We start from the raw sequence: 23235 nt of genomic DNA on the forward strand, positions 1-23235 counted from the left end.
ATTTCAGATAAAAGTAAAACGATTTCGAAGGAGATATATTTTCTTAAATATTTTTGAACATATTTTTGTTACATTGTTTTTTTTTTAGGTGAAGAGGCAATTAAAAGATGTTAGTGTACCATTTAAGGATGTATTAGATTATAATTAAGTGTAATTTAAAGATATTAGACGAACAGTCCCTGCAAAGAAAACTAAATTTGAAAGTATGTTTAATATTTCCATTTTAAATGAAATATATACATATGAAAGTTATATTAATAAGATTAGGTCTTTTTTAATAGCACATTTTTGTAATTTATTTATTTTAATCGTTTTATTGTTAAAAATTAAAATTTTTTTATTGATAAAGGAATTTACATTTTATAAGTTCTTTAAATGTTCACATAAAATAATTTATGCAAAGTTTCATTGCGAGTCACTGTAGTTACTTATTATTAAGTTACTGAGTAAAAGTAACTTAATTATTATACAAAGATATAAAACAAATAAATATTTTGTTTGTGTACTGGACAACCAGTCCATGCATCGTAATGTAACTCTACATAAATACATAATGTATAAATAATGTATAAATACATAATGTAATAATAAATACATAATGTACTTATATTAAAAATTTGTATTTTTTATCATTCATTCGATATGTTTATATCCGTAACCTTTGTCGTATTATATTCAAACGTGATTTTTTTTTTTTAGTGGAAGAATGCATCACACAAGAAGGCATTAACACGACTAATTCTAATATTTCCTCACCAATTTATTACACTGTATAAATATCATTTATAAATATTAATTATTATAATTTACTAGAATACATAATCAGCGAAATAATTACCAATATAATCTGTATGTTCAAATAATCTCTTCGCAAAAATTTATACATTAATGGAATTATTCATAATTAATACAAAATACATTTTATTAATTATTGAAAAATAAAATTAATTTTCAACTTCTTTAACGAATCATAGTAATATATTCATTACATCAAAGTTAATTAGTAATTAATATAATACATTTCAAATAAATTAATATAAAATAATCAATTATTCGATATATAATATATTATAGAACCGTAAATGTGACAACACGAACTATAAAAATCAAAGCCTTTAAACGGTCCAGCTATATCTTAATGCTTGGTATTATTCTTGTGTGAATTTATATACTACGTATATAGTTTCCAAAAACGCGCGTCAAAATGATTTTTCGGTCTCGAAACGCTAACTCTATTAAGTTACTGCAGTAATATCACGAGCTAAATTGACTAGCAATTTAACAAATTATATATGCTTATTCGCAGTTTCGAAACAATCTTAATAATGTTGAATGACATATTAAAATCGTTTCGAAGATGCGAATAAGCATAAAAAATTTGCTAATTAATTTAACTCGTGATATTGCTACGATAGGTTAATAAAGTTAGCGTTTTAAGATCGAAAAATCATTTTGACGCATTTTTCTGGAGTCTACATACGTAGTATATAAATTTACGTAAGAATCATACAATCAAGATCCAGCTGTATCGTTTAAAGGCTTTGATTTCTATAATTTGTATTAGTAAATTATCATTTTAGATAATTTATTAATTTTCATTTGTCAATGTAATAAGTTGGTGATAAAATTTTAGAATTAAGATAATGTAAAATTTAAGGTATTGATATTTTCCTATACAATACGTTTCTCAAATTATTACAATATTGATTTAAAAAATCGATTTCTTCGAAATTATGGGCCAATGGTTAAAAACCGGACACATACCATCTTTTTTCCCCCTTCAAGAACAGCCTATAAAAAGGATCAAAATTCCCGACACCGTCACCTAGTGTTCCATTGTAAGTACAATTTTAAGAAATCCATTGCTTCTTCGTGCAAACTATTATTTGATCTATGGACTATTATTTCATAAATACAAATTGCACAGCTTTTATATGAAGCAAACATTATTACGACGTAACAGTATCATAGCTGGAGTATCATATTAGACAAGAAATGATAAAGAAAATCTCAACTTTCGAAACTTTTTGTCGTTTTCAGCATTAAGACTCTACTTTGCAGATAAATATTAATCCGTATTCTTTAATCCTAGAAAAGGATTTTCAAAGAAGTAAGACAGAAAAAAGTAATTATTATACAAAAATTATATTTCGGTAAGTTAGATGTCTTTAGATTTCACTTCCTTCTTAAGGGACCCATTCTGCCTCTGCTTAAGTGCAAAATATCTTTCTATATTATGAACGCGTGATCGTGTTTATTTATACTATATTTGTTGAATAATTTGTTGAAATTATTTATTTTATTTTTCCTATTTTATCATATTCTAACTAAGCTTATTACTATATTAAGTTTCTTATGTTATTTTCATTTTGAAAGCAGAGCTTATGTGTCTTCAAGGAGAGAATTTGTATTATAAAGCAAATAATATGTATTTTAAAGGAAAGAATTTGTGATTAAAAGTAGAGAATTTGTCTGCTTTATTCCACTTGGGAAGAAAACGAAAATTTAAACATATATTATATATATATATATTATCAACTTTATTTGATAATAACTTTATAAAGAAGAACAAGCGATGATTAAAAAATCTGTAGAAAGTTACTTAGAGTTATGCCCTTGAAAATACATCAAGGTTATCGAAATTGGCAAAAGATCACCCATTTACTAAAGTTTTATCAAAAAAGTACGCAAGTACAATGAATAATTTTGTTAAACAAATAAATTTGTGCTTTCTTTACACCTGATTTATCTCATTATTCTATTCATAAAAGTATTAGGATATTACGATTATTAGAAAATTAATAGTTTACGAGATATTTAATGTGTCATGACAATATATGTATCAGAAAAATGTACCTATAATATATCGTAAATTATTAATTTTTTTTAAATTCTGACTTAAAACTTGTATATGTAGAATGATTATAGAGAAATCATATGATGTAAAAAATCATATAATTCTATTTTAAAAAGCGTAAATAAACATTACATCTTTTTCATCGGGTCTCTCATAGTACCTCTATCTAGAAAAAAATAACGTGGTTACAATAGGCCCCTTTCGAAACAGTTGCACTTTCATAGAAAATATTTTTTATACTTTTTAAAATATGTCAATGTGAAAGTTAATTTGAGACATTTTGTATATACATTGGCGTGCACATGTGTGTATATAGTAATTTTATTAAATAATTATTAAATTATAATCCATATATATTGAATGTGACTCTTAGCTCCTGTTATCCGCTGATGCACAAAGATGAATCTATTTTGTCTTCTGTAATCTGCACTGTTTTCGGACAGGTCAGAACAGAGTACGATGAGTCAATGAACTCTTACATGCTCTAGATTTCATCTAGAGCTTATGCATCTAAAATGAGTGAAAAATACTTAATTATAATATTTTATATATATGAAGTAGACTTTCAAGATATGTTTTCTCCAAAATTTATAATTTAGTTTCAGTCGTTTTAATTTATAATTTGCTACCAGAAAATGAAAAAAAGACACCAAAAAAATACGCGTCTTAAATAGAAAATTACAATTTGTCGATCAGTAATCTAATAAACAAAATTGCTAAACAATTGATAAACACATTAAACAAATTCATTCTGTTAAAATGGTCTTTACGTTTTAAGACTAAAAAAAATCAATTCTTTTTGCTTTGTTTGAATGCTTATAATCTTAAGAAATCCCACAAAAACATTTTTTGGGAGAAATAAAAATTGTCCAGGATATCTAAGATAAAATTACGTCGTGTTTGGGGTTGCTTAGTCGATTCAAATAGACCGTATCAATCAACTAATTGCTAATCATTATTTATGTTCAACCTTTCGAAATCATTCTAGAACATTTCTCTCCATTAGAACAAAGTTTCGTTCACTCCTGAGGTTACTTCCGTTTTTAACGGAAAATAAAAAGATATACCTGTACTAAAATATTTCAAACACGTTTTTCCCGAAACTATGTTTACGGATGGTAATCGCGATTTCAAAAAAACCAGTCTGACTGATCGTTAGTCCGACTTGTACTTTTACGATTATACTCAAAGAACAAATCATTATGGAAACTAGAATTAAAGATCTACGTTAATGTTTTTGAAGGTAAAATAAATGGAAAAAAATTTTAAAAATTCTAATTATTTTTTTAAATTGTCATTTTAAAAATATGCATATGATATTAGTTATTTTAGTTCGAACGAGAATTACAAGTCCACTCATTAAAAAAGTTTATTTTTTGCTTTCAGATCAACGCTATGACCTTAATCATCATTTGATCGTATTAGCAATGCAGGCCTAATTTCAGTGTCACCTTATTAGTATTTTGTAAAAAGTTACATTACAAAAAATATTTTTTTACACATATATTTATACTTTCTAGACCTGTATTAGTTTTTATGTATACTTAAATTTTTATTCATTAAAAAAATTCTCGAAGAATGCCTCCAAAATCGTCTAATCAGATTAACGTGAAGACCTCCTTAAAAAACCTTTCGTTAAAGCTCTTTAGTTAAAAGACCATGTCATTTTTTTTTTATGAAAACCTTTTTCTAGATATCCAGAAGGATATACGGAAAATTAGTTATCCGATCGGATAATCAGATATCCAAAAAGAATTTAACGACAGATATCCGATATCCGGTACCTCTTAATTTACTATTCGGAGCATCCTTAAATAATAATATATATTATATAAATTTATATTATATAAATTTTATTAAATATGTGTTAATATCTGGACGTACAATATACGTCCGGTCACTGGGACGTTTATTATTTACCTTAATATTTATTTTTATAGGAAAAGTGTAAATTTCAAATTCCAATCACTTTTTGCAAAGACTCTATACCTAATATTTCCTTAACCGAGAGATGTGCAAAGATCGCTGAAAATCTTTAATAGTGAATTCCAAACATCACATCACGTCATTTTGTCATATTTCAATTTGAAACTTTGAAGTTACATTGCTTATGCTTATGCTCCCATCATAAGCATTAATGCATCAAAAGAGAATCGCGGGAACATTTAGGAAGTTCGTAAAAATTTCACAGCAGTTTTATACGAGTTTTATACAGTTATGCTTCAGGGACCAAATAATTGTATGCACACTGCGAGGACAAAGATAAAATACGGAACTTTTATAACTTTATTTACTTTTGTTACTTTTTTATGACGACATATGTCAAGGTCAAGTTCATTGAAGATAAAAATTCTGATAGTATGAGTCAGATAGTATAAATTTTGATGTCTATTTGATTGTATTACTCAACATTACTTCCTTCATATACATAAATTTTTTAAAGATATCCATCTCTTACAAATTTATTTAATAATTAAATAATTTTAAAGAATTATTGTTTAGTATATTTTTAAGACTCAAAATAAGTATTATATATACATATTGTGTACAGACAATACAGATAATATACAATATATATGTCGTCAAAGTCAGTCAATAATGGAGATGGCACCCTTTTTTATATGTTACCGAAAGATCTTTAAGTGTTTCACACTGTAAACATTTTGACGCACAATAAAAATAACTTACAAAATAAATACATGTATACACATGTATAATACTAACCCAAAGATAGCTGCAGAAATCAGAGTACTTAATATAGTTATGTTGTATTGTATATAATTACTCAGAAATGCTTTTAACATCAGACGCCCAAATATAGTTACGTAGTTACGACGAGAAAAAAAAAAAACGAAATTATAATATGCTAATTCATAAAAAATGTATACAATCAATCCTATTATTATATCCAGTTATGTAGTCTTTGGTAATCTTTGGCGCTCCGAGAGCTTCTAACGTGTCATCTACTATAGCAAGTTTACAATAGCACATTTTCAAATCCTTTAAAAAAAATTATATTAATCGTTTATGTGACACAAAACAAAATTATTGTAATTTTATATTTGAGTAAAAATTATTGTTGCAATTCTTACAGGAAATGTAACAGATAAAGAGTTACAGGGTGGGCCATCTATTGGTACGTTTTTGAATTTCGTCATATGGCAACACCGAACGAGCTACAGACCCGAAATTTTGACAGTTTATTAGTCATACCGTCCGCGGCACGAAACAACATGTTTTCTCTTGAAGAGCGTTTTGAAATTTTAAAAACTTATTTTCAAAGTCAGTGCTGTGTCGCCGAAACTGTACGAATTTTGAAAAGAAATATGGGTCGTGATAGAGCACCCACCGAAGGAGCTATACGCAAATTGGTGAGGAAAGTTCGTGAGAAAGGGATGTTAGTGGATGACATTATATTACGACTGTTTTGAGTGAAATTGGCGCCGAGGTAGTCCAAAATGTCATTAATAATTGGGGTGACCGAATGGCATACTGTAAGGCCAGTAGAGGGAGCCACATGAACGAAATCGTTTTTCATTCTTGACGCGGATACTTTTAGCTTCACAACAAAAAAAAAATTAATAAAAAATATCAATGTATGCTCATTTGATCGCATTTTTAAAAACGTACCAATAGATGGCCCACCCTGTATATTATATTAGGTGTTGGAATTAATTCGTAGCGTTTTACAAAGTATTTATAAGTTTTAAAAGTACTTTCATTAATGTATTTTTTAATGCTCATGTGAAATAAATAACATTCTTTCATTAAAAAACGCTACGAATTAATTCCAACACCTAATAATAATGTAAAGTATTAAATATTGATTCTTAACAAAATTAATTGTTAAAAAAAATTTTTTTTAAATTTAATTTAATTCATTGCAAAACTATGAAAAGATTACATGTTAACAAAGTAATAGACATAAAATATGATACAGTATGCTATAGTAACTTGCAAATAGTTAGACGTCAGCAAAACTGCTGTTACATAGCCTACTAGCAACAAAAAAGTAGGACTAAGCCAACGATGCAATGAATGGTGAAGGAATAGTTAAAATCATATACATACGCACGCACTCACACAGGCACCTACACATATATCAGTCACAGTCTCTCTTAAATACTGTGAGTGACGCAATGAAACACGAGGCAGCAGAACGAAAGCAGGGGGACCAAGAGGGAGAGGTTTTTATTGATATAGGAACAGAATTAAAATATTTGACTGAGGTATAAGAGAAAGCGGTACGGAACATAATGGAATGATAAGTAATCTTGGTACTTTGATTAAAAATAAATAGAATGAGAGTTTAATTGAAAGAGGTGTTGAATATAGGATATAGAGGAGATATAGAGGAGTATTGAAGAAAAAAAAAAGAAAAAACGAGAAACAATACAAATGTAGAATAAAACGTTGCCACATCCTAAGCCAGTCAGATCTTTGATAATACACAGATATATGATCGTATTTACGAACGCATTAAAAGAAGCGGAGGCAAGAATTTTGGATACGCTGTACACGATATAAGAGTTATTGATTAAGAGCCAAAACGTAGATAACATCGCGTAATCGTAAAATAACGAAACAACGAGTAATTAAGAAGAAAGAAGTTTTTAAAAGCAGGAAAGGATGTAAAGGCGAAGGGGATAAAGAAGACGTAGACGGACCTAAGCAGCCCGACACTTGACAGGCACATATTCGAATATCCATGAAGAATCAACATGGATACCAAAAAGCTAAATAAAGGAAGAGCGTGGAATTGGAACGGAATTAAAAGAAATATCGGAATATAAGGATTGAATACAGGATAATAACGTTGAGGAACCGACAATTAGCAAGGATGATTTAGAGGAATTTAGATGCAGTGAATTATTAGCAGACCATTCGGTAATAAATTTTAGATTTTTATTTAAAGCAGAAGGTTGCAAAACCATCGAATGGGTAAAAGAATTTGAAAAGAATTATGTCGTCTGCATACATGAAGGGGATAGAGAAATATTAGACAAAGATAAAAATATTAAAAAGTAAAATTCCGTGAATGGAATCCTGAGGTAAGGTCTACTCCAGAAGAAAAAAGAGAAAGAGAAGAAAAAAAAAAGAAAAAAAATTATATTTGAGGACTTATTTGCTGCGTGCGATTTGTAAGAAACAAGCAGGTTAGCGAGAGAACCGAATTAGAGAGACTGCGTAACTTTAACTAAAAATAGGTCATGTTTAACGATATTGAAAGCCTTTTATAAAAACGTTTTATCATTTTGTATTTGCTTGTAATTGTGAATTTATTCCTTTAATGCTCTCAATTAAAAAATATTATTAAACAAAAAAAGTAATACTAAAAGATCAAATATTATTATATTGAGACCAGGAGTACATTTTAAAATTTGTACCTTAAAACGACTGAAGCAAATGAGAATTAATGTAATGCTAAACAACGGAAAGAAATCCTACACGATTATGACGTCTTCTTGCAAATTCATGACGTGTTCTGGATAGTGTATGAAGTATATAAGAGAGCCTCATTTGGCCAAAGCATATAGGTAAGAAAGATATATCCTAGGTTGTCCACAAGGATATTCCATCATGTACAAATTGCAAAACGATCCAATGATCAATAATGGCGCCAGAGCTCTTTCTAGTGTCTCTGCCATAAATACCGAGTCGTCAGCTAGTATTTTAACTGAATTAGTTCTTGTTGCACGAGGCACAAACACGTTTTAATATTTTTTACAAGATTTTCAGAAATAGTTTCCGCAGTACTTCTAGGAATTTTGTGGAACTACACTGTAAGATATGTACACTGGCAGATAACGTACGTAAATACCGTTTAATAAACAAGTGTTGGACAACAGACTATTGGACACACAGATAATCTAGATTAGATTATCTTTCTTTTCACGGAATTTTTATTTATAGATATGTAGATTGAGGCCACTAGATGTGGATCACTCTTAAAGAATAATTCATATTTCATTTTATATTTTTATAAAGATTGTCTTATGGATTTTATTTCATTTCGGTACTGTTTTATACGTTTTAATGATGATTAAATTACGTAATGACAATTATTAACAATTAGACTCCATGTACTTATTGTGAATTAATTTACCAAATGTTTTATCTTTTTGGGATTTAATTTCATCTAAACATGATATCAACTTTTTTTATTAAATCTATTGCTACTTACTCCTGTAAAAGCCATAAGGCAATTCTTATGATATTACACTTTCTACGTATTTTTTACATATCCTAGTTCATGTTTCACGTTTTGTTAGTTAATAAAACGTGCAGATATTAGTAAAATGTGCAGCGCTATTGCTAATAAATAAAAAAAAATTGACATTTGAAAAAGACAAAACAAATGCTAAAGAATCTTGTGATATGCATTATTTGATATATAAAAATACTATAATTATTTAAATATAATGTGTGATTTCGAACTAGTGCCTGATCCGCATGTAATGCTTTTACTCTATTTTTACCAGATACGAATGATTGTATTAAGTGTATAACTTTGCTTCCGCCGTTTTTTTTCCAAAATTCGAGGCTTTATTGTAAAAAAACTGGTTATACATTTATGATTCAGAGTATTGTTCATCGCTGGCCACTACTTTTTCCCATCTTTCGGGCAGTGTACGAATCCCGTGTCGAAAAAACTGGTCTTTTGAGGCGATCCACGAATCGATTCAATTTTTTACTTCTTCATAAGACCATAGTGCTGGTCAGCCAGGCCGTGTGCCATTGATCGAAACAAGTGATAGTCAGAGGGAGCAACGTCTGGAAAATACGGCGGGTAGAGTAGGACTTCCCATTTCAACGTTTCCAAGTATGTCTTGACCACTTTCGCAACATGGGATCGAGCATTGTCGTGCTGTAAAATCACTTTATCGTGTCTCTCGTTGTATTGCGGCCGTTTGTCTTTCAATGCTCGGCTCAAACGCATCAATTGCGTTGGATACTGATCGCCTGTGATTGTTTCAGTTTTTAACAGCTCATAATATACTAGCCGAGCTGGTCCCACCAAATACAGAGCATGACATTGGAGCCATAATTAATATTCGGTTTGGCCGCCGACGTGGAAACATGGCCGAGAACTCCCCATGATTTTCTGTGCTTGGGGTTATCGTAATGAACCCATTTTTCGTCCCCAGTCACAATGCGATGCAGAAATCCCTTCCGTCTTTGCCTTTCAAGCAGCTGTTCACAAGCAAACAAACGCCGTTCATCTCTCGGCGTCAACTCGTACGGCACCCAATTTCCTTGCTTCTGAATCATGACTTTGAGGCATTTTAAAATGGCTTGTTGAGTCACTCTCAATGATCGTGCCAATTCTTTTTGATTTTGACACGAGTCTTGATCAAGTAATGTCTCCATTCTGCATCTTCGGAAACCTTCTCTCTTCTATCGCTATACCAGTATTCGACGTCAAAATCACCGTTCTTGAAGCGTTGAAACCACTCACGACACGTTCTTTCACTAATAGCGGTCTCATCATAAGTATTTGAGAGCATTCGATGAGCTTCAGCCGCAGATTTCTTCATATTGAAACAGAAAATTAAAACCTCCCGCAAATGACGAGAATTTGGCTCGTAAACTGACATTTTCAATCGAGAATAACTTTATGATGCAGACACAAATCGACTAATGTTTCTATGGGGTTATGTTGACAGATGCCCATATTTAGTTTATTGTATGACGTCTATGATCTATTTATTTCGACCATCATTTATCGCTAAAGCCTATAAGAAAACGGCGGAAGCAAAGTATACGTCTAATAACATTTGGACTTTATGTTTAGTACAAACGTGCTTAATGGGTGCTTTTTATTTACGTGGCTTCTAACGACAAATGGCAACTTAAGTTGAAGTTGACAACTTTAATAAAATATTTGATGTATTGAAGATATGTGAAATTATAAAGCTCTTTGTAATGTAAAGGAAAATACAATTATTCTTATAATGATAATACAATTTATTAATGTAAACGTGATGTTAATTTTATTATTATTTTTTACTTTTTTTCTCAATATATATATATATATATATATAATATATTTATATATATATGAATATACAATATATATAAATGCACACAATTTTATGTACTTACATGTATTATAAATATAGTGTTTATTTTCGTAAAGTAAAAGATTTAAACTAAGTATGCTGCGAATGAAAAATTTGATTTCGGCTAATTGTTTTGCCTTCTCTCTCTTTTTTTTAATTCACTGTAAAATTCAAATATATTATTAATAAACATGCACAAGATATTATAGGAATCATCCTAATCTATACATGAATGGATTAAAAAAGAAACTAATATATAAAGATATAATGAACTTATTACGAAGATATAATGAACTTATTACGAGATATAATAGAATTATGTTTCTTCTCTTTTAGCAAATTAATGAAAGATGAAGCGAATAATATAAATATAAAGGAAAGTCGCCGATACTTTTATAGGTTTTCTAAAGCGACTCCTTCTTATTTCTCAGAAACTAACTACTGCACTCTTAATTTAATATTATCAATTAAAACATGATCTATTAACTGTTTAGTTAATTAGAAAATTGTAAACGCATAATTCGTATATTTTTGATTTATTTTTATACAAAATCAGCTAAAAACGAATTCTATGAATGCGAAAATAAAATTCTTACGATTTTTTTTGCAAATTGCGTAATTTAAATAACAGTGACTATTATTAATAATATTACATCGTTTTAAATGCTTGTAATTTCCTAAATTAGTTTTATTTATATTATTTTTTCTCTCTTAGTTTTTTATAATATGATTTAATAAATATAAAATCAGGGTACAATGTAAATCGGCACACTTGTCTGATGTTAAACATACCACGAGTTAACTTAATTTTCATAATGTTGCTTTATAATGCCTGTGCGAGAGCGAACCAGAGCGAGAGCGCTGATCGTGAAATTTTTAAAGTGATGCGGCGTTTGTCTTACTGTCTTTCTCGCTAGTTTAAATCCGGCTCGAAGGACCAGAAAATGTGCGAGAGCGCACCGCGCGGAACGATTCGAGTGAGAGAACGGCACAAGGTTGATATGATGCACGACAGTAAAGAGAACTCCGTTTCTTTTAATTTTAACAAAAGAATTTTCTTTAATATAATCAGTTACAGAGTCAAAGAATATAATTAATTAAAATTTAGATTAACAAAATATCAAATGCGGTCACCTTTTCCAAAATTGTATTTGGAATCGCGGTGATGGAAAATCTCGGCGATTTTCTCGGAACGAGTCGTTTTATCGCGATTTCACTAAGCGGTTAGCGCGGCGATTTAACGAAGCGGTATAGTAGCGAGACTATGATTCTAAGAACTCGAAGAACTTCTAGAAATAAGAACTCTGAGAAGTCTAAGAATTCTAAGCGGTGTAGACGGTATGAGCGGTGTAGACTATTTTAGCAATCTGCGCAATCTGCCTTGAGGACCGGCGAGATCGAAGCATTTATTACTTCCGGTCCGGGCTTTCTTCTTGGGAGAAATCCAATTAAATTTAGCCACAATCGTAATTATCACGTGACATTGGTTGTACAAAATTGATTGGCGCTTTCGATTCTTTTCTAGCGACGTTCAACATAACAGTCATGCGCGACAGAAAATCCGTACGCGGGATTGGTGACAGCGCGTGACGTATTCGTCGGAGCGCGGCGCTCGCGTGCGCGAATCGAATTGTTCTAGAACTTTCGATGTTCCGTTGCCGGTGCCTGTTTGCGTGTACCGAATTGTTTTGAAAAGGCTAAAGAACAATGAATCTCTGACTTTGATGAGGCTTAAAGTCAGGCTCGAGATGAAATCACGAGCTCGCCTTGTGCGTGCGTTCAATAACAATTACTGTCGGTCGACCGAAGGAATTCTTACCTTTTTTTTGAATTACCGATCTCGAACAATGCCAAATAACTATATCCAAACAATGGTACATATAGTATATAAGAAACTATTGCGTTACATATCACGTACAGCCCGTTCGCCAACAGCACAGTTTGGATACAGCGACGAAATAAGAATACCCATACAGCAACAGGATCTGTACACACTGTCGTACGAAAGCTTTCTAGATGTCGAGGGAAAACTGACGAAGAACAAAGTGGTCCAGGGTGCTCTTGTGGCATTGGGAAATAATTGCGTCGCGTTCACATTCGATGAGATTCGATATGAACTCAATAGTGTGAAGATTGACCGTAATAGAAATGTGGGTATAACTAGTACGCTCAAAAACTATGTAACAGTCATCCGACAGAAGCGTGATTCTACGGAATGCCGGCTGGGATGCGCAGACTACTGCAGCCGGATATTTTAATTTCTGTGTACCGCTCTACGTACTGCTGGGATTTTGCGAAGATTACAAACGCGTGGTGATCAACGCTCGTCACGAGTTGATTTTAATAGAGCGCGCAACGACAACAATTGTCTGACGGGAGATCCGGTGATAGAGCCAACGCTCGAATTATTCAAAGTACAGTGGCGAATGCCGCTTGTGTTATTGAGCGAGATAAATAAGCTGTCGATGCTGCGGGCTTTGGAGAGCGGACGATATCTGAGCATGGCTTTTCGCTCGTGGGATTTGTATGAATTTCCGCTCTTGCAGAGCACAACCAAGCATTCGTGGGCCATCAAGACGGCTACTCAACTCGAGAAGCCGCGCTACGTTATTTTCGCTATGCAAACAGGTCGAAAAAATGTCATGTCCGAGGATGTAAATCGATTCGACTGCAAATTAACCAATGCGAAACTTTACCTGAATTCGGAATGTTATCCGTACGATGACTTGAATCTGGATTTTGACAAAAACAGATATGCGATTCTGTATGACTTGTACGCGCGTTTCTGCAAGGGCTACGGAGTATCTCGAGCCGAGTCTCACCTTTACAACTTTTTTACGTAATGGCCCATTCGTGATCATCGATTGCTCTCGACAGAACGAATCAGTCAAGAGTGACACCGTGGACGTGCGATTAGACTTTGAATGTAAAGAGGATGTACCCGCAAATACAACAGCCTATTGTCTCATCATACACAATCGCGTGGTTCAGTATAATCCATTGACCAATATTGTGCGCAAAATCACCTAAGATGCACCTCTAACACAATATAAGATCTACGATACGTCGCAATCGACCGCAGTCTTCTCGACAACATGCTCGTGCCAACGTTCGTGGATCTGCAAGGATTCATCGTTAACAAGAAATTTATCGAGAAGGAAGTGGCGGTTCTGAAACAGGGGATCGTTCTCACACATTACATTTTTACGAGTTCCGTGCCATGGAAATTTTTGACAAGATCCGACAGGTCTTGCGCTTCCTGGTTGACTGCTTATCACCATGGATTGCGATGGGAGGACGGGATGATCCCGTACAACGAGGCGAAACATCTGATCACAGCAGCTGTATTTGAAGATGATGCTATCGTGTACGTTAAGGGGGTATAACACCTTTTACGGTCAAAATCGACCTCATTTTCAAGATTTTTTTTTTACATACAAAGAAGTGCGCAATTCAAAATCGGGTCTTTGGGCTTTTTTATTTATATATTAAAGACACTGAACATATTTTTTGTTTTTGAAAAATCATCATGGTTTATAAAATAAACGCCGTCAAAAGAGGCCGCTAGCGTCGCGTATGTCTTGCTGGTGTACACGATTGTGGCTGACTGGAGTGACCTAAAGCAAAAATACAAATTGGTTCTTAATCTGTGATAGTTTGGCTAAGGTAGTACCGGTGGATTTTAAAAAACATCAATTTTTGAGAAAATGGCGCGACTTTGAAAAAAAAATCGAATTTTCGCCTAAAAATCTGACATAAAATCGATTGCCAAAAAAATCTAGTGATTCTTTTTAAAAAAGGCTAGGTAGTAATAAAGGCACCCATGCTGAGTATAAAGATATTTGATTTTTGTCGATCGGATAAAATTTGTGGGCGTTGTGATGTACACCAGCTTGAAAAATAGTGTTTTTCAGAAAACGCGTTTTAAGTTTTGATACGAGAAATCTTGTAATTATTAGCTTATTACCTTAATTGGCAATTAAGGTAATATGGCCCGTACAATTGTCCTTCCAAATTAAGGTCCTCATTATCTTTGGCCTTTTTTTATTTTTTGAAGCCGCAAAAGTGTTATACCCCTTTAAGGAACGCGAAGAACGAACGTGGCTGTGGAACTTGCTTTTGGACGATGAGCGAGAACGCATGTGCATCGAGACCTTGGATGTAGTTTACGAAGACCTGGAATCTTTAACCAAGCTGGATGTTGCTAATACTATGCGATGTGGACAACATGTTCAGAATTGCGCGTTACAAAATTGAAAATATATAACTGGTGGTTGCAAAAGAATTTTTTAAATAAAAATACGTTAACATATTTATTACGTATTTCTTTTTTCTCTTCCTTTGTAATACATGTACTCGTATGAATGAACGTATATGTATGAACGTATATGTATGAACGTATATGTATGAATACATATGTATGTATGTATCCAAAAACGTTAACGCTTCTGTTAAACGTGTCGCGACATGTTCGATCTGACAGTACATCTGACAGTACGTATAATGTACATAGGCAGTATATTAGACTTTTTTCATTCAATCGTAAGCTTCAGTTACGAGCGTTAAGACATCGATCGAATAAAAGAATATATACGTCGAAAATCAATCGAGCGAAAGGGATACTGTCCATTGTCGCCAAGTCCGCCAAGTCCACCGCCTTCGAAGGAAAAAGCGAGATATTGGGAATATCCTGGAGAAAAGGCGTCAAAGTCGCCAACGTGCTCATCACCAACGTCATCGATGCCATCGAAATATAAATCATAAAGTATAAGCATTGATAAACTCGCGAACAAAAATAAAAAATAAAAAAAAACATAGAAAGACTCTATAAAACGTGTTGCGACAGGTTCGCAATTCTTAGACAAAGAGAAGAGAGTTACCCCCTCTTTGATTCTAGAAGTTTTATATATATCGCAATTTACGCGGGTGCAATTAGTCTTGCGATACTCGCTTGTACGAACGGTTGAAAAAAAAAATGTACTTCGCTGAAGACAGCAACACATTGTACGAAACGAAGAAGAACTGTAATAACATGTAAGTTTTAACATTCTATACACAAAAGAAAGAAGTTTTTAACATTATGTATATACACAGCATGGAGCATCGCAAGATGCGTTTATTGGGCAGACGTTACGATCTGTCGACTACTGGCTATAAATTTTTGGAAATTGGAATTAATGTTGGTCCACCGAGTTACGTGGAGATCGCCCTGGGAGATCATCGCGGACATGAACTGCTGCTGTCTCTCGAAATGTGGAAGGGTCTCTACGAGCAGCGATGGAATGTTTACAAGATGCTGCGAAACGAATACAAGGACAATTTTATAAGTGTTGGACCGCTAACTGTCAGCGTTTGCATGCTGAACGATACTACGCTCGTACGTTTCAATTCTTCGTCCGTACGCATGATGATGACCGAAACGACGCTACGACGTATGTTTGAGTTTGACGAATGTATCGATGTAACGTTCGAACGATTAACCCGACTCGTCGATACGGTTGATGTCAAGTATACGCGATTCTCCAACATCGCGTCCAAAAACGCTATACGCGATAGTGATATCTTTAACAAACATCAGCTCGTCGATTGCGAGCTAGCTTTAGTTTTTAATACGTAAAAAAAGAAATAATATGCGAATAAAAAAATTTTTTTTGTTCATATCATTATATATATGTACTTTCTTTACTTTCCATCCGTCTATCCATCCCATCCCATCCCATCCCATCCATTCATCCTATATATCTCGACGCGCTATAGCAATAACTTTTCGTGACGGCACTTATGATCTAAAGTGTTTTATATACAACTGCCCCCCACCCCCCTATAGATCCTAGGCAGGCTCGCTTCTCAACGGCGAAGATCGATTCTCAACGTCTTTGTTCTGCTTTGTCCGCGCGCAAGACGTTTTAAGACGTGAGTGTTAAGACGTGAGTGATATTTTTTTTCCCAACGTGCAACAATATTCTACCATTTAGCATTAATGATAGAATATTGTTGCACATTTCATCTGTGATTAAGTGAAGTGATAATTTTTTTATTGTGCAGCTATAACATGTAAAAAAGAACAAAAAGTTGAGGAGACTGTCTCTTCCTCCTCCTCCTTCTCCTCCTATTTCTTAGAGGAGATTCATGATAATATCATAATTGATCTCACTCGATTACGCGTAGATGAATTAGGACTGTTCTATCGCCTCATCGAAATTGCCGATGAGACGGACGACCTCAAGCATGTGAGCATTAATAGAATTGCATTAATTCAATTGTCTCATCTACAATTTCGATGAGGGTTTGGAGGAAGAGGAAGAGGAATAAGAATTCAGCGGAAGATGAGGAGGAGGAGGAAGAGGAGGAAGAAGAGGAGGAAGAAGAGGAGGAGGAAAAGGCGATGGAGGAAGAAGAGAAGGAGGAGAAGACGGTAGAGGAAGAAGAAGAGGAAAAGGAAGAGGACTAAGAATTCAGCGGAGGATGAGGAGGAGGAGGACGGAGAGGGAGAGGGTGTGGAGAAGGTAAGAATATTTTTTTTTATTATATAATTTTTTTTTTCTTTTTTCTTTAATATTTCTTCTTCGCGTTATAATATTGCCATGTATTTAGGAAGTGGATTCCGCAGTGACTGTCTGAAACGCATTTTTTGGGATGGACGCGGAGTCTGCGACGGCGGCGGTCCCAATAATACGTGACACCACAATATGGCGATACGTATCATCATATCAGTAAACACCGATAGCGCCGGGACTTCCCGCGCCTTCCCTCCCTTCCCCGCGTCAACCAATACTTCCCGCGCCTATGAGTATCCCCGCGCCCCGCGCCCCCCTCAGAGGACTTGGGTTTGAACCGCCACTGTTATATTACTTGCATATAAGTTATTTGTATACATTTTATATTTTCGTGAGTTAGTTTAGACTGTAAAGACGTAGGATCTCTTCTTTTCATTTGTTTCGAACTTGCTCTTAAATAATTGTCAGTTCAAGCTGACCGGGTTTTATTTTTATTTGCAGACCGCGATCATAGGAACAATAATGTGGCAAAAAGTCGGTATTTCGAGTTTTGTCGGCATCGGGACATTGTTGATCATCGTCCTCCCAGGACAAGAGACTTTGAGCTTCTTGAATCTCAAATTCAGAACCATGATTGCGCCATTGACCGACCGAAGAGTGCAACTGATGAGCGAACTTATAGCTAGGATACAAGTATTTTCAAGAAGTTGATTAGTTATTTTATTCTTAAACGATGTAGAGGATGAATAAAGATATAATATTAACATCCAAGTATCATTTATAAAAAATTTATATGAAACAAATTTATGAGATGGCAATTCTCGGTTCAGGTGGTGAAGATGTACGCCTGGGAGAAATCATTCAGCCAGTGTCAGTAATCAGAAAATTGGAGATCAAGCAAATCAAATTCTCTTCTATGTGCGCGCCGCATATTTGCCGCCATCATAGTCTTTACTGAAAGATTGACCGTCTATTTCACTCTGATAACGTTCGTCTTAATGAATGAAAATAATTTGACTGCCGATGTGACCTATGAAATGTCGACATACTTTAACATACTTCAATTAGTCGTCGCGTTGTATTTTCCGCAAGGGTTAATACTACTGGGTGAATCAATAGTGTCATTCAATCGATTGGAGATAAATTATCATGTTATTTTCTAATTTACGGTGAACTTAAATCTACAATCATTCTTATATCTTTATTGTACTTATTGAAGTAAGCTTAATTTTTACAGGATTTTTTGCTGATGGACGAAGTGAATACGAGACACTTCTCAGAGATCACGCCGCAGTTGCAGTTTAAATCTCAGAAACCAAAGGAAGATTCTAATGCAGAGAATCAAATAGACAGGTACATCTTGAGAAATGGGAGTATCGTTCTGTCCGAACATCAAAGATTATCTGACCTTCCGGTATACATAAAGCTTCAGCGGGTTTCCGCCAATTGGATCAGTGGCCAATTGCCGCTTTATGCAATATCAACTTAACTATCAAGCCAGGTCAATTGTGTGCTGTAGTCGGTGCAGTAGGCTCTGGCAAATCGTCTATATTACATCTACTACTGAAGGAATTAAATCCTGGCTCAGGTTCCATAATCTTTACTCAGGGCTCGAAATATAATTTTCCGGGCAATTTATCTGGATACTTCACGAACAATCCGAATTTGCGTATCTCCTATGCCAGTCAGATGCCTGGCTTTTCGGTGATATTGTAAGGGACAATGTATTGTTTGGCCAGTCCTACGACAAGGCTAGATACATGCAGATAATTTTCATGATTCAAAATAATTGTTGCGGATATTGTACAGTGTTTATATATTCCTGCACGTTAGTATCAAGAATTTTTATGTGTAATTAGTAACAATTCTTATAATCAGATCCTTTAAATCTTACGCATGAATTATTAAACATGAATTACGTCTTTGTGACTGAATATAAAAGAAGATATATTTTAGCAAGTGTTATGAATTTTTCTGAATTTTTAATTTATATGTGATTCAATTCAGATAAAAGAAAAATGTCTAATATTTCCTAATTTTGAAATTTTTAACATTCTTTAAAGTTTCTTTTTGATCAATTGGCAAATGTTTTAGATAGCAAATGTGTGCGCATTGACGGATTGAAGGATTTCCGACAATTTCCGCAGGGAGACATGACAATAGTCGGCAATAGAGGTGTATCTCTGTTCGGTGGCCAAAGAGCGCGAATCAATCTCGCGAGGGCGGTTTATAGACAAGCGGATATCTATTTGCTCGACGATCCCTTGAGCGCGATGGATACTCGTGTTGCTAGGCATCAACTGCAATTCCTTACTGGAGGATCACATCGTCGTACTGGATCGAGTAACATAGAACATTCTTTAGTTATCATTATTAAAAAATTTTTAATTTTAAAAGTGCTTTTTAATTTGTTTTAAAAGTAAAGAATTTAGATATAATAATGTCAAAAGCAAATTTAATTATTGCTGAATGAATAATTTTTATATTTTTTCTTGTTATGAAGATAGACATTATTTTATTAATAAAAATTCGATAATTTTATAATTAAAATTAATAAACAATAAGATTGTTTTTAATAAAAAATGACAAGAAACTTTTAAATTTTACATTTAATTTATATGTAATTTACGTATAATTAATTAAAAGATGAAGTTTAAATATCTTTTAAATTAAATATCCTGATTTTGTTTCTTAAGGGTTTCGTGAAAATGCAAGGAAATTATAACGAATTAGTACAATCAAATAAAGATTTCATTGAGATGTTGGACAATTTGAACCAAGCGCAGAGAAAAGAGGAAGAAAACATGAGAAGAGCTTCGGAAATGTCTAAGAGAATCACAATAACGAAACGAATATCAAGATTATCGATTACAAGTTCCATGTAGACCACTGTAAGATGATCACTCGTTATTACAATATAATAAAAAAATATAGAAACTGAAAAAAAGAAAATATTTTACATTATTTTTGTTTAATAAAAATAGATAACACAAAAACAAATGTAAAATAAAAATAGAAAAACATAAATAAAAATAATAATGCAAAATAATTTTAAAAATATCAGTATTTTGACGCATTAAAGATTTCTAATATACCTTCACTAATTATTATCAATTAATAAAGCGCGAAAGAAGTTTTTAAATTAAGATTAAAAAAAGTTAAGTAGTTTTCAAATATTTACAAATTTTCTTAGCATTATTTTCTTCGTTTTCAAATAATTTAAACTAAATTAACTTCATCAGATTGCATTATGAGAGATAAATTCAAGTAATAAGATATTATTTTGCCATCGTGCAGCACTCGGACATTGATGATTATGTGGAGAACATCCCGGAAGTTGAGATGACGGAGCACGGTCGAATAGCCGGCAGAGTGTACAAGAAATATCTGCATAACGGTGGCAATAATTTCACGCTATTTGTACTGCTGATGATCTTCATTATCAGTCAGGTCGCCACTACCGGGAATGATTACTGGCTATCATACTGAACTACTTTGGAGGATGTAAGACGTATTGAAAAGTTAGTGATGTCAAACAATTTGCGAACATGTACAACGATAGTTTTCTTGGATCGATCTTCACGTTGAACCCGGATGGTCTGCTGAGCACTGTGGATGCCATATATGTATACACGTTCTGTATCATCGCCTGCATCGCTACCACGCTGTTTCGCAGCTTTCTTTACATGAAGGTCTTTATGAACTCGAGTAGTAATCTTCACAACATCATGTTCTTCAAACTGCTGCAGGCACGTATGTCTTTCTTTCACAACAATCCTTCCGGTGAGTAATAGTTACGAAATCCGATAATCGTCTTAATTACTTTATAGAGACTTCATAAAAATTATTTTATGACAATTTTTAAAAATATTTTTCAGGTAATTTTTAGAATATTTCATAATTTTTATATAATCTTTATATAAAATTATAATTTTTATATAAAATTTTTTAGAAAGATTTTTTTAATTTTCAAATGAATTGAGATTTTTTAGAAGTGTTGAGAAAGTTTATAACTTTTCTAAATTTCTTTATAGATAGATATAAATTCTGAAATAGAATTTACAAGATTTCTCATTTTATATTCCAAAAAAAAACTTAAAAATGAAAAAGTTAAGATATTTCTTTTAAAGAAATCCTTAGAAATTTAAAATATAATATAAAAATTGTTAAAGTATTATTAGAATCTTTTTGAAGAGTTTTCAAAACGTTCATTCCGGATACAGAAAACAAATATATTTTTGTCAAATGTGATATTATTAAGTTGTAATGATCACTATCCATAAAAAAGTAAAGCGTAACGATGATGTAAATCATTTTTTGCACATATTTATGATACCAAAAATTACAAATTATCGATTAAAATTGATTAATTTTATTTTGAAATGTTGTAATATATTCATGTAACTTATGCCAATTGTATTAATTGAAAGCCATTCTAATTATTAGCTTTAAATAAGCCACGACTCTGTTTAATTTGTTTTAAAAATTTACGAGTATTTTCATTCTAATAAATTCGAACTTACGTCGATTTCCATTCCTGGACTTGTAATTTCTTTTCTCGATTCTTGCAGAGAGTTAACGATTTTTGTATTCCTGGAAGAATTTTAAATAGATTTTCGAAAGATGGGCATCATGGATGAATGGCTGTCCAAACTGATGTTGGAGGCAATCCAGGTTTTGCGTAGTATGTGGTATAATGATCATGGAGGCGATAATTAATCAGTGGATGCTGATATTGATAGCCGTACTAATCGTCTTGTTTTTCTTCGACACTAAAGAGGTCTTCCACATCTATGAGGATCATATTCATATCCTTAAACTCTCGTTCGATGTATCCAGTGATTGGTAATTGGTAACTTTGTATCTGTTATCTATTCAGGTATTTAGATATTTTTCCAGAAATATTTGCAGGATAATCACTATCAAATACTCTCTTGACACCAGCTTTGAGATTTTCTATGTCCAGAAACTTATCCGCGTGCTTCGTGACATTTTTTTTCGGTCTAAAACATTCAATATATCTTTTAAGTTCTTCAATAAATTTTCTTTGTTTTCCTTCCTTTTTTGCTGATATAATTTTCTTAAGAGTCGACAGACTAGATTTAAAATAAATTTTACAATGAGCCTAAATTAAATTTTATTTACCTAGAGCTCTATGACAGGATAGTATTTTTATAATAATAACAATAGTAGTATAATAATAATAATAGTAACAATAGTAATAATAATGTATATATATATATATATACATATTTAATCATATATATACATATATTAATATAATATATATTATATTATAATATTATATAATTATATATTTTTATTATCCTTAAAGTTATAATTATAATAATTATTACACGAACTGGACGACAAGAGAGCCTATTTAATGAACTCTGTCCAAGACAAATTTCTTTATGCTGAAATTATAATTGAAGTATATATATACTAAGAAAGTGAACTGTAATTACAACATTTATAATCAGGGAAGTCATCTAAAAGCGCATTCACAGCATATTTTTTTAAAAGAGTGACGAAAAATTTATACTCTAATATCTTACTTAATCTGCTAGTTAAAGTCCAAGTTATTTTATTATGTTTTATTAAAAATTAAACTGCAAAACCTATTCTGTACTCGCTTTTGTACTTTCATAAACAAAGAAACTGAAAAGTCTCAAGACGCAATGTTATTTCTAGGAAATAAAATAATAATAAGAAGACATAAACTCGTATTAATAAGCTCGTATTAAACTAAAGAATAGCATAAATTAAGCATTTGTACATATTATTTGTTTATAAACTAATTAAAAATCATCGATTT

The 23235-nt window shown here is 32.5% G+C and overlaps 2 protein-coding genes across 3 annotated transcripts; both read left to right on the forward strand.

Moving 5' to 3' along the window:
• The first annotated feature begins 12441 nt into the window (after positions 1–12441).
• Positions 12442–16636, forward strand: LOC147907831 (uncharacterized). Its single transcript, XM_087411806.1, has one exon. The coding sequence runs from the start codon at positions 16001–16003 to the stop codon at positions 16535–16537; it is 537 nt and encodes a 178-aa protein (XP_087267932.1). The 5' UTR covers positions 12442–16000; the 3' UTR covers positions 16538–16636.
• An 86-nt stretch (positions 16637–16722) lies between these two features.
• LOC147907832 (ATP-binding cassette sub-family C member 4-like) lies at positions 16723–22569 on the forward strand. 2 transcript variants are annotated; one of them, XM_087411812.1, is made up of 8 exons: positions 16723–16847; positions 16966–17426; positions 17919–18110; positions 18248–19245; positions 19512–19760; positions 20114–20308; positions 20715–21200; positions 21989–22569. In XM_087411812.1, exons 3-4 carry the CDS (start codon positions 17940–17942, stop codon positions 18293–18295), a joined length of 219 nt encoding a protein of 72 aa, XP_087267938.1. In that variant the 5' UTR covers positions 16723–16847; positions 16966–17426; positions 17919–17939; the 3' UTR covers positions 18296–19245; positions 19512–19760; positions 20114–20308; positions 20715–21200; positions 21989–22569. The 2 variants fall into 2 exon arrangements, with proteins under 2 accessions (XP_087267938.1, XP_087267937.1); XM_087411811.1 differs by having other exon boundaries at positions 16736–16847; positions 18248–19760; positions 21989–22562.
• The last annotated feature ends 666 nt before the right edge of the window (positions 22570–23235 follow it).

The sequence above is a fragment of the Acromyrmex echinatior genome, chromosome 12 (assembly GCF_024713525.1).
Source record: "Acromyrmex echinatior isolate Ae372 chromosome 12, ASM2471352v2, whole genome shotgun sequence".
Lineage (NCBI taxonomy): Eukaryota > Metazoa > Arthropoda > Insecta > Hymenoptera > Formicidae > Acromyrmex > Acromyrmex echinatior.